Source organism: Tenrec ecaudatus, chromosome 7 (assembly GCF_050624435.1).
Source record: "Tenrec ecaudatus isolate mTenEca1 chromosome 7, mTenEca1.hap1, whole genome shotgun sequence".
NCBI lineage: Eukaryota > Metazoa > Chordata > Mammalia > Afrosoricida > Tenrecidae > Tenrec > Tenrec ecaudatus.
In genome coordinates, this window is record NC_134536.1 from 50,193,258 (window position 1) to 50,207,637 (window position 14,380).

Consider the following 14,380-nt stretch of genomic DNA (forward strand, 5'->3'; position numbering starts at 1 on the left):
TGTCATATTGAAGAAGGAAACAAATGCAAGCCTGCAGAGCAGCTTGTGACACTTCTTGGCCAAGCTGTATAGATATAATTTTACTGTCTAGTCATGGTTGGAAACAGATCTAGAAAGAGAGTGATGTAGCCCAAGCCTCTCTGCTTACTACACAGCCTTGAAGAGCCATTGCCCACGAAGGAGGAATCGCTTGTGTGAATTTTAAAACAGAAACTTGGGGTTCTAGTAAATGATGCGGAGCCCTGATGGCTGGAGTCAGCTGCTCCCATCAATTGCTCAGTGGGAGAAAGATGTAAGAAGGTGCCTAGTTAATGGTCTGATGTGGGAGTGCTAGGAAATGAACACATTGCTAAAGATTGAAATACTAGGGAAAGGATTCCTTCTAATAATACTTTGTACTAAAATACTTTTGCCTGCTTATGCTAAAATTTGACAGTTCACTGATCTTTTTGGACGCAAAATTTCAAATAAGCAAATATCTAACAATATACTACTGCTTGTGAGAGCAATATTATTTAACACTATATAGTTTAACAATGTAATTTAACATAAGAACATAAGAAATTATCATAGATAATAAAATAAGGCAAAATGCAAGTATTAAAAAAATAAAAATGTATACCAAAGAGATAGCCCTCAATGGAAAAAAAGTAATTTTATAATAATTTTATAAAAATATTCTACTTTTTACTTTTGTAAAGAACACTTAACTTGAGTTTGTGGGTGGCTTCAAAGAATATGTGAACCCTTTGAAATTAGACACAAAGTTTTGGTAGAAATGTGGGTGTGCACATATGTGTACACACTATGTGTGTGTGCATTTGGGGCAAGGACAGGGCATGAGCGTTAGTGTTGTGAACTCCAGACAAAAATCAGGAAGTAGTGTGTCATTGATATGAATGCTTCTAATGAATACTAATGAATTAATTAGTAAACTTAACTAGATAAATTCAAGGTAAAATTGACTAATAAATTATTCTGGAGAAAGTTGTGCTTCTGCTATTGGCATTCTGTGTAATATTTACCATCAATAATAAATCAGTTTATATCACATTATATTGAAAATACATAGAAGTGCTTCAAAAAGTATAAGAGATAACAACAATAATAGTAATTATAGAAAAGTATTGCTGTGCCGTTAGGATTTAAGCTTCCTAGTACTTCATCATCAGTAGTTAATGTTGAACTTCGTAATCTGATAATATTTTAAAAGATAACAGCACCCAGTCCATTTTTAATTTCCAATCCCCAATCATGTTACCTTTAAAGTCTCTCTGAGCGAGCGTCAGAGGAGGCAGAGTGGAGAGGTTAGGACATGCGGGTAGCATCATGGTTATGCATCGGACTGCTAACCACACCATCAGGAGCTTGCAACCAGCAGCCACTCAAGGACATAAAGATGAGGGTCACTGTGAGTCAGAAACAACTCAGTAGCAGTGAGTTGAGTAGAGAGTTAAGACTTCCCCCTTCATCCAATAGAAATTAGGCCACCCATGAGTGAAAGCCAGGAGAGCAGGAATGTGGTATTTCTGTTCCTCCTCTGAAAGATGCTCTTAGGAGGAAAGTAATGCAGAGCCAGGAATCCCACAATTACTCAGCAGTACAAAGAAGCCCTCTTCCCAACTGTCAGTAGCATCCAAGGAAGGAATCTGGACTTCCAGCCCCCTGACAAGAATGAGACATTTCTTCCCAAACTCTGCTGAGGCAGCTGAGGCTGAATATTTAGATACACTCTGGAGCACTATCTTTAATGTCCACATTTTAATTTAAAATCATTCATAGATAGAACCAGGAACACCATAATCTCAAAGAGTAAAGATAATAGATGCCAATACTGAGATAACGAAGAATGATCTCACACGGGGCTAAAGCAACTATCATAAAACATGCTTTAAAATTGCGAACTTGCTTGAAACGAATTTTAAAATGAAACGTGTCAGAAAAGTAACAGGAGGTATAAAGAACACCAAAAAGGAAACTCTAGAACTAAAAAATTGTGTAGCCCAAATAAAAACCTCAGTAGACAGGTCAACAGCAGAGGGAACATTTGAAACCAAAATACGAAGTAGCACACTAGAAATTATTCAATATGAATATTACTCAACATGTTAACATTAGTAAAATCTTTTAAAAGTGAGTTTTAAAAAATGAATAGAGGAGATATTTTGAAGTTTCAAAAACTTTGAACTTCCTAATTTTTAAAATTTATTTTATTTTTTAAAGTTAGGAGTCAATACATATATCTTATCATTCCATAGTTCAGTCACGTCACGCAGTGTTGTACGATTGCTGCCACTGTCAGTTTCCAAACATTCTTTCCTTCCTGGACTCCTTGAGATCATCTCCCTTTTACCCCCGCCCCCCACCCCCACCCCCAATCACTGTAACCCCGCCCCCTCCCAGAAACACATGTTCTACTTGCGGTCCCTATAGGTTCGTCAATTCTGGGTTTCATATACCAGAAAACATAAAACACAAATTCAAGAGAGTGACCTGAATGACATAACACATCTGAGATAAACGCTAACATGACAAACAACAAACTACAGAACAACTCCCAGCTTTTGTTAAGATGGTAAGGTAATAGGAGTAACTAAAAATTCTTCCCAGGGATTTCAACACAACCTGCCTTCTGCTTTTCTCATAGCAGAAAACTCATGTTCCTATATTAGTATGTAAACACTATAAATGTTGGTTTTCAAATCCATTAATGTTGTAGTCCCATTGGAAAGAATAAAACCCAATTCAAACTCACTGCTGTCGCATCAGTGATGACTCTTAGCGCTCCTTTCTGGCAGGGTGGAACTGCCTTCTTTGAGTTTTGGGGGCTGTAACAGTTCATGGGAGTCGAGAGCCTGTCTTGCTCCAGAGGAACCCGTAACCTTGAGGACTGCAGCCCAAAGAGCCTCCGCTGTGCCGACAGAGGTGATGACAGAAGGGAAATGTCCTATCATTTAACATCCTTTATTGGAACTCTAGGCTTTTTCACTTAAAAGAAAACCTCCCACCTGAGACAAGCCGGTCTTGTTTATTTTAATTTCTGGGTGTACCGGGTTATGCATTGGAACTGCAAGATCGCAGCTCCCAAACCACAGCTGCTCTGTGGGAGAAAGAAGCACGCTCTCCCCCCCATAAAGATTTACCATCTCAGAGCCCCCAGGGTCAGTTTGACCCCGTCTCAATGACAGTGGGTGAGCACCCTAGAGATAGTTTATTTTTAAAGTTGAAAAGTCTCTCATGATGTGAGTTAATATCCTAGAATTGTAGATGATGGAATAGTCAGTCAATTGGGAATGAATTAGGCTGTTGATCACGCTGAGATAAACAGCCCCTGTCTTAATTATGCAGTTCTGCTACACTTATCGTTGGCTAGAGGGATGTGTTAATGAAATTGGAGTCATGGGTTCAGCTAGCAAATGTTAACATTGTTCCATGATTATAGCATCTACCTCAAATGATTCAGTTCACATAGATCATAGTTAATATCCTAAATATCATTGGGTGCAGTTTTACAAGAGGAATAAAGTTTACTCCTTAGGCATATAAACCGAGCAGTCACTCTACAGATACACTGTGTATTTCTCAGAGTATGGCCCTGTAAATAATGCACAAATAGTGGATGGAAATGACAAAGCTATGTTAATAATTTTAGGTTGTTGTACATGCCTGTATTACTACAGGCATGCATACCTATGCCCACTAGGCATGTCTCATGATATTTCCAGAAGTGCATTTTGTCCTATTCACCCTATCTCTTATTTTTTTAACATTTCTTTTTATATTATTTATATAATATAGGTATAAGCCATGGTCTAGAAGTCATGGATAGAACTTGGCAGTACTTTGGTAATCACAAAATAACCATGCGAGAGTGTTCATTTGTTTTGGGACAGTTCCAACACAGACATGAGAGTGATAGAGTTCCTAATAACTGAACTACACTGTAGGTACATTCTGCCAGAGATTTGAGAAAGAGAGGCTGCATGGGCTGCATAGGCTGGTTCAACAACAGGGGGTGCTGTTACCAGCATTTTCCCAGGTTCCATGGTTCCGTGGCAGGATGGGTAGGTATGGATGTGCACTGCTCAGCCTCTATGGGGCTCACAGGCAGTCTGCCTCACATCATTTGAACAAGGGTCTTTGGGCCCCTCTGTGCCCTTGGCTCTCACACCCACACCAGGGCATTTGCATAGTGAGAAACTCAAATGGCCCAAGCATAGGCCCTGACCAGCCCAAGCGGCCTCCTAGTTCTTGCCTGTACAAACCTACTAACCTCCTGGTCTAGGGCAGGCTACAGTGCTAAGGTTTTCCTCAGATTAGGAAACATTGTTTCTTCCAGCATTGGAGAACAAGGAAGGATTCATGATGGAGATGGGCTCCTTTAGAACTCCAGGGTAGACTGAGGATGGTATGCTTCTGGTACCCAAGCCTCCTTGTCAGTGAGTACCCAAAAACGTAGCATTAAATTCATTAACTAGAGAGAAATATCACAACTGAAGTCATCAATGTGTGCAAAGCTATTGGTATGGCATGTTTATAAAAATCACTAATGGATTTCATAGTGTTCAAAAACATCTAAAGCCTATTTGCATGTAGTACAATATTCAATTGCAAGAAAAAAAGAAAAATGACTTTTATATTGCATATTAATTATAACCCACCTGGTAATATCCATTCTGGGAGTATGAGAGGTCAAAAACAGTGTTATCTAAAGGGCATTAACAAACCAACCTGAAAAGAAGATAATCTGGTCACTTCTATGCTATAAGGCCAGGTTGACTTTTGATCTGGCGTCCTTGAATAGCTACCATCAGTTGGAGCACATGACGCCTGTCAGATGCACTCGCTTTGAAAAGGGCATGAGCTATAGCGATGATCCTGATGTTGGAGCCTACATTCCTTCCGCTTTGTATGAGTGAACAATGATAGTAAGATAGTACAGTCTAATTAGTGATAATTGTCTTTTTGATGTAAATCATTTAGCAAATTCCAAAGTAATCCTGAGAGGATCTAAAGATAATAGATGATTCAGTTTTACATTGAACAGGTTCTCAGCGAAGCTATTAAAATTTAATTTAAATCTGAAGTGTCATTATGCATACCAAAATGTTGTGTGTTTTGAATTGGACCCCCATCGAGTGTAACTGTGAAGAAGTTCAGATAACTTGTCTTCTGATCTGTGATGTGTGAATTTAGTATTAAGCATTATTCTTGACTATTTATATCCTGATTCTGTTTGTCACAGCTTTGGCCGAATTACTTGAGAAATATGTGTTTCATCTTTCTGAAACTTCATCTGAATGCTACTTCCCATCAGTGGAATATTCAGGTACCTTTTAAGTAATTTTGTATTTTCAGAAGTCAATGGCCAAATAAGTCATTTTTTTCAAAGAGTGTGTAATTACATTGTAAATATGCACAATTTTATCCTCACTTTTAAGGCTCTCATGTGGCGTTACCTTTGTTGCCGATACCAGTCTCTTCTCCCTGCTGTGCTTGAGTTTCACACAACACTGACTTTTCCTTGAATTTTGTGTGTCTGTTGGTTTTTAATTCTGCCGGCTAAGAAGCCTAAGGAATTCAGATTGCGTATAATAACCCTACTAATTTTACCTTCCCACACTATTTTATCTGTTCCCATGTATTCATGACTTCCGAATGTCTGCCAGTTATCTACTGTAAACTTCAATCTCCACAAGATGGTATTGGTGGGTGCCTCATTGGCAGAATTTTCAGCTTCCATGCAGGAGACCCTGGTTCAATACCTGGTCAGTGTATTTCTAGTACAGCTACCCCTTGTCTGTAAATAGAAGCCAAAGAACACTTTGATGATCTACTTTGACAAACCAGCCATTAAAAGTCCTCTGACTTACAAAGGTATGATCCACAACTGATCTTGGGACTGTCCCAGGACCAGGAAGCATTTCATTCTTTTGTGTATGAGTTCCCATGGGCCAAGGGTTGACTCTATGGCAGTTAGCAACAACAACAACAACAACAACAAGTAAACATCTCTCTCCTGCTCTCTTGTCTCCCATCTCCATGTGTACTACCAAGAGGAGCTGAGGTTAAACAAGCATCAACATGAATGTAACGGTGACAGCTATGCGCCCCACAGGGAATGCACCCTCGATGTCTTCCTGAAGTAGGTCAGGATGGCGTGGAGTAGCATCTCAATCAAGTCCAATGTGCATGGGTTTGAGAAGCGCCGTGTCTCCAGCAAATTAGAAGATGAAGATGACATTGGTGGGAAATGGAGAGTGCGTGGCCAGGCAGAGGGAGCCACCACGGGAATACGGTGTACAGCAGGGCGCGGGCAGCTGAATGAACCATCGAGCATAAGGAAGGGTGATTGGAAAATCCCCTTTCAGATTGCTGGCAGTGTGTGTGCAGGTGAAAAGTCAGGGAAAGGCCATAGAACACCCCCCGCCCGCCCAACCCCATCAGCTTGAACTTGTACAGCAGCCCGTGCTTCCTCTCCTGGGAACACAGACCAGCATCACACGCAGGAGATCCCACTAGTCCGTGACACCCATCTCTCCCGTGACCGGAAAAGGAACGACTTCTATCTCACTCTTAGCTTGGAGATTACTCCCTATGCCCATCCAAAGGCACCTATAAGGATGCGTGAGCAGTGGTGTTTTCTGGAGAAGAGACTGCTCAGCACCAACAAGAGATTCATCGGTGGCCCAACTCTCCCGGTGCCCTCTGTGCAGCAAGCCTCTGCCAGAGAATGCTTTGGAGAATGCTTCCAACAGAGGCCCTGCACTCACAGACATTGAGATTGTAGAAGCCTCTATAGAAATCTTGTGTTGGGGTTACACATACCCCACTTACATATCTCCTTTTGTGGAAAAAGGAGATGCTCACTTAACACAATGAAGACATATTGGCCTAGTGCCAACAAGTGGCTTTCTACAGAGAAATTAGCTTAGTGTGATAACAGAGGTTAAAATAAACCATGTGATTTTATTTACCTTAAAAAAAAACCACCTAATAAACATCACCTCCCAACAGAACCTCCCAAACTCAAATTGTCCAAATGGGACCTCAGTAAATCTTACCATATTGATACATGCTCTCCTCCGTCAATGTCTGTCTGTCTGAAAAGGCAGTGCAATCAGATACCATCTATTCCCAGGTAGAAATGCAGGAGCAGCTATGACTTACTTGAGTCAACAGTTTACTCCTGATCACTGAATCCTATATATCCATCTCTACTCTTTATTGTGTAAGATCAGTCCACCACCAACTCCTCTCTAAGATTTCTCAAGAGCTGTAGAGGGCTGTACACTAATGACTCGGTCAATGGTTCATATCCACCAGCTACTCCCTGCTGGGATAAAGATGAGTGTGTCAACTCCTATTAAGAGTGAAAGTCTCAGAAAGTCACAGCGGGCAGTTTTACCTTGTCTTATAAAGTCACTCACTGTAAGTTAGAAATGACCCAGTGGCAATGAGGGTGAGACTGCTCTGATCCAGTCACCTCCTACGCATAAGATCACCATTAACAACTGCATAATATCTAAGCTTCTTGGCCTGGTGCCCAATGTCTGTCCTGAAATTACCCCATTGTCCCCTCCTTTCTCTCTGGCATCATTCTTTCTCTCTAGTTTTCACATATATTTTTAGGAACACTGGACTGTTTTCAACACTGCCTCCATCTACATAGTCATTCACTTATTCAACAAATATATATTATTTACCTACTCTACCTACTGATCAGGCATTCTGGTTGCATGGTGGCTTATATGTTCAGCTGTTAACACAATGTCAGACAGTTTCAAACCACCAGCTGCTCTGCAGGAGAAAGATGAAGCGTTCTACTCCCATAAAGAGTTGCAGTCTTGGAAACCCACAGGGCAGTCCTGTAAGGGTCCCGCAAGTCAACCGACTCAATGGCCGTGAGTTTGTTTTTGGTTTTAAAATGGACTGCTTTTCTAGGCACTGGAACATGGCATCGAGCAAAAGAAGGGGACAAAAATCTTGCTGTCATTGACTTGGTGAGAAGGGTTTTCAAAGTCATTGTAGGGTTAGGAACATAGGGGTGATATGCTTTGATTTACAATTTTAAAAGATCAGTAGGATTCTCCGGTTAAATAAGACCTAAGGGAGGGCAAAGATAAAGCAAGAAGAAGATGAGTTAGACTCTTGCAACCATCCGGATGAAAGGGGTGATGGTTTAGATGAGGGAGTCCGCAGTGGAGCACGTGAGAAGTGCTTGTATTCAAGATACACTTTGAAGAAAGAGCAAACAGAATTGGGCAACAGACTGAATTACGGGGATCAGAAAAGGAGAGGAATCAAAGGACACGCTAAGCGATTGGCCTGAGCAGCGAGATCAGTGGTTCTCAACCTTCCTAACCCGCGACCCTTTCACACAGTTCCTCGTGTGCTGGTGACCCCCAACCATAAACATTATTTTCGTTGATACTTCATCACTGTCATTTTGCTACTGTTATGAATCAGGCGACCCCTCTGAAAGGGTCCTTGGACCCTCAAAGGGGTTATGACCCACAGGTTGAGAACCGCTGAGCTAAATGGATATAATTGCCATGTAATGAAATGGATGAGAATGGGGAAGGATAGGTTTGAGGGGTAGGTTAGGGCTCACTCACATATAGTTTACATACTAGTTAGATGTTTATCTAAAAATAGTTTGTAGATGCCGTATATATGAATCTATATTAAGGGTAAAACTGCGGGCTGGAAATACAAATTACTAAATCATCAGTGTGCTATATAAAGCCAACAGCACATTTCATCACCACCTCATATTCTGACATATTACAGCCTTGCCATACTCTGACTTAATGTCTAACTGGTCATGTGATTTAAGTTCTATAAGGTCGTTTCTTACCCATAACTATATATCGTACACTTAGAATAACAGTCTCAATGTTTTCAAATTAAAAAAATAAGGGAGGAGGCCTTTATTTACTGTACTGAGGAGTTTATTCTTAATTTAATAGACAATAGAGTAAGCCATTTTAGAGTTCAGAGCAGAAGCTTCGTTTGATTCATCTTAGATGAGGAAGATTCCTTTGGTCACTGTGGAAAAGATAAATTGTAATGCACAACTGAAATCTGTCACAGGGCAGCTATCTGATAGGTAGGGGGCAGGGAACACGGAGGGATGAAAGTGGTGCGGGCCCACTGCGTTACAGCAAAAGATAATGCCAAGTAACCCCCCTCTTCCCAGGGTGGTGTCATGAGTTTGCCATTTACTGAAGGAGCCATCAGACAAATGCGTGACATCTATTCAAGGTATATAGCATGTAAGTCATATTTTCATACAAAGAACTAAGGGAAAACATGTATGCTTCCAATCTGACACAACGTGTCTTTTAGCTTCTTTTCTTTTATATCACTGCGCAAGCATTTACTGAAAACCAACACATAGAACCTTTGCTTCTACTGTTTTTTATTCTGAATGGAGTCTTTCTCCCCAGTGACACCACATGTTAGCATGCAACACAAGCGTGACGTTCTAGCTGGAACGACACCTTCCCTCCTACTTTGAAGCAGAGGAGCTTCACCCTTCTACATCTGTTGTATTTGATTGGACTGTATTTTTGGTATTTATAATATCTTATAAGACACATTTAAATTGTTCCACTAGGTTTCAAACTCCATTGAACTTGAATGCATTTTATGTGTGTTTATTGAATTAGATATGCATACTGTCATACAGAGCATCACTGTTCTCACAGCTAGATTTCTGACACCATTCAGAGTATTTTGATATAAGTTAACACAGGAACACATGTCAGTTATTTGTACATAGTGCCATCTAATGTAAATGTTGATAAGGAATACGAATATTAGGAGAATGTGAAAACACGAGATTGCATCATGCAAAAGCTAGGTAAGGAATGGCTATCTATGGCTAATCTCCTGTCAGTCAGGTATTGTGCTGAAGCACCTCATATAATTTGTATCATTCAGTTCTAATCCCCTTTAAAATGAGGACTCAGGGACCTAGGAGGAAAACAGAGAAGTTAGAAGAAAACTTTGAAGAAAAACATTTGTGAAGAAAACTATAAATCTATGAATGAACACAAAAATGCATCTGCAAAACACATAGGATATAATGATTAAGTATGTAAGACAGAGAGTGAATGAATGAGAAGTAATAATTAAGGAGATTTGCATGTCCACAGTAGGTAGGTATTTTTAGCCTTAAGTATACTCATCTTTAAGTTCTACACCATTCTTTGGAACATTGTTCTGATTGGTCACACTTTCTGTGGACAGCATGCATAAAAGGGTAGAGTCATGCTAGTGCATTGCTTCAAGCCTCAATCAAACCAACATTTAGTGCCCCCGTTACATTTCCAAATTGTGCCGAGCAAGGTCTCAGATGATGACTTTATTGAGCATGTTAACTGCGCAGACAGACCCTAAATGTGAATTTAAATTCCTTAAAGGCTGCGGCTGAGCAGCTATTCGCTGGAGTGTTACGAGCACATAAGGAAGTAAAGCAGCTCCCTATTGATTTATTAATATGTATTATTGTGATATGTTGATCTTATTGCTGATATTGTTTTCCTCCCAAGAGCATCTTCATTTTTTATCATTTATCTCTTTGGCTGGTGGAATAATGATTTGCTATTATAAAATTTCTCTAAATTTACTTTAAATAAACAAAAGCCATGTTTTGGTATAAAAGATGTTTCCAAGCAAATGCTGGGTAGATACAGTCAATGTTTTTTCATGTTTCTTGAAATGAGAAATTGATTGTCCTTTTAAAAATGACAGCTTTCTATACCCTAAGGTAGCTGAAATTAGAATAACACAATCATCCATCTGCTGTTAGTTTCCTCAGGATTTCAAGCCATTATACAATTTGCAAATCTGGAAAAATCAAATTAGTTTGGCTGTTTATCCCCTTAAAGAAAGAAGGGAAGAACAAACAGATTAAGCTCTGCACATTTGCAGTTTGTAAATCCATACAGGTATCTTTCCAAATCTTAACAGATGTTAACTTTTTGTCAGCCCAATTCCCTGGAACAAGTTGGAGATTTTTTTCCTCTACTGTAATTGCTTCTTTGAAATGATAAATTAAGTAGCCCTATCAGGGGAGTAGATATGTTAATTTTATCTCTTTTTTTTCCTTCACCATGCTAGTTAATCAAAAGGTTGGGAAAATGTTAGAAAATTTTACATCTTCTCATAATTATTTGGCTATTAAAATATGATTGTGTTCTTTTATATTTGTGTGTGGATATGCTTCAATATATTTTATACTTCTTTGTGCATACCTTGCATGTATAGATTATGGTTATAAGTCACAGTGCTCAGTATGCGGGGGCTGTATGTTCACCTATCTCTTAGGCTTTCATACTGTGATACAGTGGTAGCTTATGTGCTGCTCCAATACTGGAAGCCGCAACACTGCTTTTCAAGTAAGAGCAGGTCACCGTGGTGGAAAGGCTTCAGGTGCATTTCCATATGAAGGCAGACTAGGAACAAAGGGGATCTGCTCTCCAAAAGTATCCAATGAAAACCCTGAATAGATCCTAATAGCATATTTTCCAAGATCGTGCCAGAAGATGAGCCTCCTAGGAAAAAGGCATTCTAAGTACACAATGATGGCGGCTGTGGGCTCAAGCACTCCAGTGATAACGAAGAAGACCCAGAGCCAGCCGCTGAATAGTTGACTTACAATTGGAGTCACCGTGAGTTTGAACCAACTCACCGGCAGCTCACACTGACAGCAACGTAGAAAATACAGCAGAGAGAAGAATAGAGTATATGCCTGGAATGGTGGATGGAGTACATCGCAGTATATAATGAGGTGGAAATGAAGTAGCAATGGAATACACGGGTGTTTTTCGTGTGACTCCTCAGTATGTCCTGGGTTCTTGTCGCACGAGGAGTGCTGTTACACGTGCCAAGGGAAAACGTGATCGGCGTGGCCTGGTCCCATCATGGAAGATAAGAGCAGGAAGTATGAACAGAGCGGGAGGAGGGGCCCACGTGCTGGGAAAATTAGAGGGAAAGAAACAGAAGGAGAGGCACAGGGGACCTTCTTCAAAGGTCTGAGGCTGTTGGTAGGTGCCGGATGTCCAGTCAGTTCCAGCCCCTAGTGACCCCGTGCGCAACAGCGCAAGCACCGTGCCTGGTCCGGTCGCTCACACTGTTCCGGAGCTTGAGCCCATTGTGGTGGCCACGGTGTCACCCTTCGCCTTGAGGGCCATCCATTCCACTGCTCCCCTGCTTTACCAAGCACGGTGTGTTCAAAGTATGGAAGACATAGTCTTCCCATCCTTGCCTCTGAGGAGCCATCTGGCCATACTTCTTCCAAGCCAGATCTGTGTGTCCTTTTAGCAGTCCATGGCACGTTTCAATGTCCTTTCCCAGCTCGCCCATTGAAATGTGTCGATTCTTCTTCAGCCTTCCTGATTCAGTTTCCAGCTTTCACATGCGTATGAAGCAACTGGAAATATCACGGCTTGGGTCAGACACCTTAGTGCTCAAAGTATCATCCTTGCTTTAAGGAGAACTTTATATATAGATATATGAATTCTTCCCAAATAGCCCCGATTATACCTACCAAAACGAGATTGAGATTCTTATAATAGTTTGCTCACAGGATATTGAGTTTTATGTCAGAATTGAATAAAATGGAGAAATGCAATCGCATTGAAAGAAGTAACAAAACTTACACACTGACTTGGGGGCAGGTAGGACAGAGAAAGCCATCCTGGCTTCTCTGGGGGCTGACTTCCCACAGACGCAGCGCGACTTCAGAGGGGAGTCAGTAAGCAGCCAAGCCGTAGCTGCTTCTCCAGCCATGGACTTGTCCTCCAGTGGAGAAATTCTTTACTCTTGAAAATTTATTTGTTTCCACACCATTAGCCAAGTGCCAGGCAGAAGAGATTTAATTTCTTCTGCTGCTACTGTCTCTGCTAGCTTTGGAAACCAAAAATAGAACAGAATGCAATACCAGTGCACACCGTCCATGCGAAAGAAAATTTCCACTCGCTTTGTTCTGCAACTATTATATTTATCATTGAAATATAATAACTATTATATAAATCTTTAATAATGTAATATATTAATGTTATCTTAGCGAAGCCCCAGTGATATAGTGAGTTACACATTGGTCAGCAGTGAGAAATCTTCAGCCACAACATGGGAGAAAGACGAGTCTTCCTCCTCCTGTAAAGAGTTTCAGTGTCTGAAACCCACTGCGGTGGTTCTACCTTAGGCTAGAGGGTCAGTGTGAGTCAGAATCAACTCGGTAACACTGAGAGAACGTTAGCTTGGATTGAATTAAGTGTTGTTAAGGTATAAGTATCGTGTTGCAGTGTCCTTGTTTGGTTGAATCTTTTTTCAACAACTTATTGGATTATGCTTTTCACAGTGGCTGCAGGAAGGGGGCTTTATATCTTCCACGTGTTATTTGATTTCAATATAAAGAAAGTCTTTTCAGTCTCTGTCTATTGGCTTCTCCACATTTCTTCTAGTTACCTTGTTGCCATTTTATTGGATTTCTATTCATTCATTCATTCATTCATTCATCTACTTCTCTGCTCGGAATTTTTTACCCCCCTATTAGTCTCCAAGCCCTGGTAGCACCCCAGGGGTTAGAGGTCCAGCTGCTAGCCCCAAGGTCAGCAGTTGGAAAGCTCCTGCCACTCTCTGGAGAAGGCAGGACTCCCCTCCTTAAAGAGTTAAAGCCTGGGAAACTCCGTGGGCTAGTTCTGATCTGCTCTGAGGCCACTGGGAGTCAGCATCGCCTCAGTGGCCGGAAGTGTAGTTTACTAGTATTCAAGGATACCAACAGAGGGCTAAATGTCGGGCTGCTAGCATAGAGATTTATGTGTGCTTCTACATAAATTTATGGGTTCAGAAGCCCTATTTAATCTCTATGAGGCTGAATAGATCCCATGACTGTAGGTTTGCTTATTTTGTATCCACTCATCCTGGCACCTAGTTTCCACATAGGACTGGTGACCAGCCATAGAAGTACCACATAAGTATCATCTATAGATAGCTCTTTTTAACGTTGTGTCACTCTTCCCCAACCCATTGTATTTGCCAAATTTTCGTATTGTATATAAATAAAGTTTAAAAATTAAAGCCTCTCCTTCAGGATATACTCCTAAACTATTTCTTGACTCCATGTCTGCTTTTAGAAACTTTACATTAGCTGATTCCAAGGGCTCAATGGAAAGTAAATGTCTAGAAAAGAACAATGGGATATATTTACTGATATGTTGAATGCAATTGATGTATGGATTGTAACAAGAGTGGTAAGAGCCCCCAAATAAAATGATTAAAAAAGAAAGAAAATACCTAAAAAAAAGAAGAAACTATATATTTTAATATCTCTCTCTCTCGATCTATCTATCTATCTATCTATCTATCT

At 40.6% G+C, this 14,380-nt stretch overlaps 1 protein-coding gene across 5 annotated transcripts in view; it reads left to right on the top strand.

Moving 5' to 3' along the window:
• TBC1D32 (TBC1 domain family member 32) overlaps window positions 1-14,380 on the top strand; it is a 279,831-nt gene that overhangs the window by 220,779 nt on the left and 44,672 nt on the right. For 4 of the 5 annotated variants that reach the window (XM_075554617.1, XM_075554615.1, XM_075554616.1 and 1 more), the window contains one exon: window positions 5,246-5,329. In XM_075554617.1, the coding sequence (XP_075410732.1) occupies window positions 5,246-5,329 (84 nt within the window). Of the gene's footprint in view, window positions 1-5,245; window positions 5,330-7,944; window positions 8,004-9,202; window positions 9,323-14,380 lie in introns of those variants that run through there. The other variant, XM_075554618.1, reaches the window with a different exon arrangement.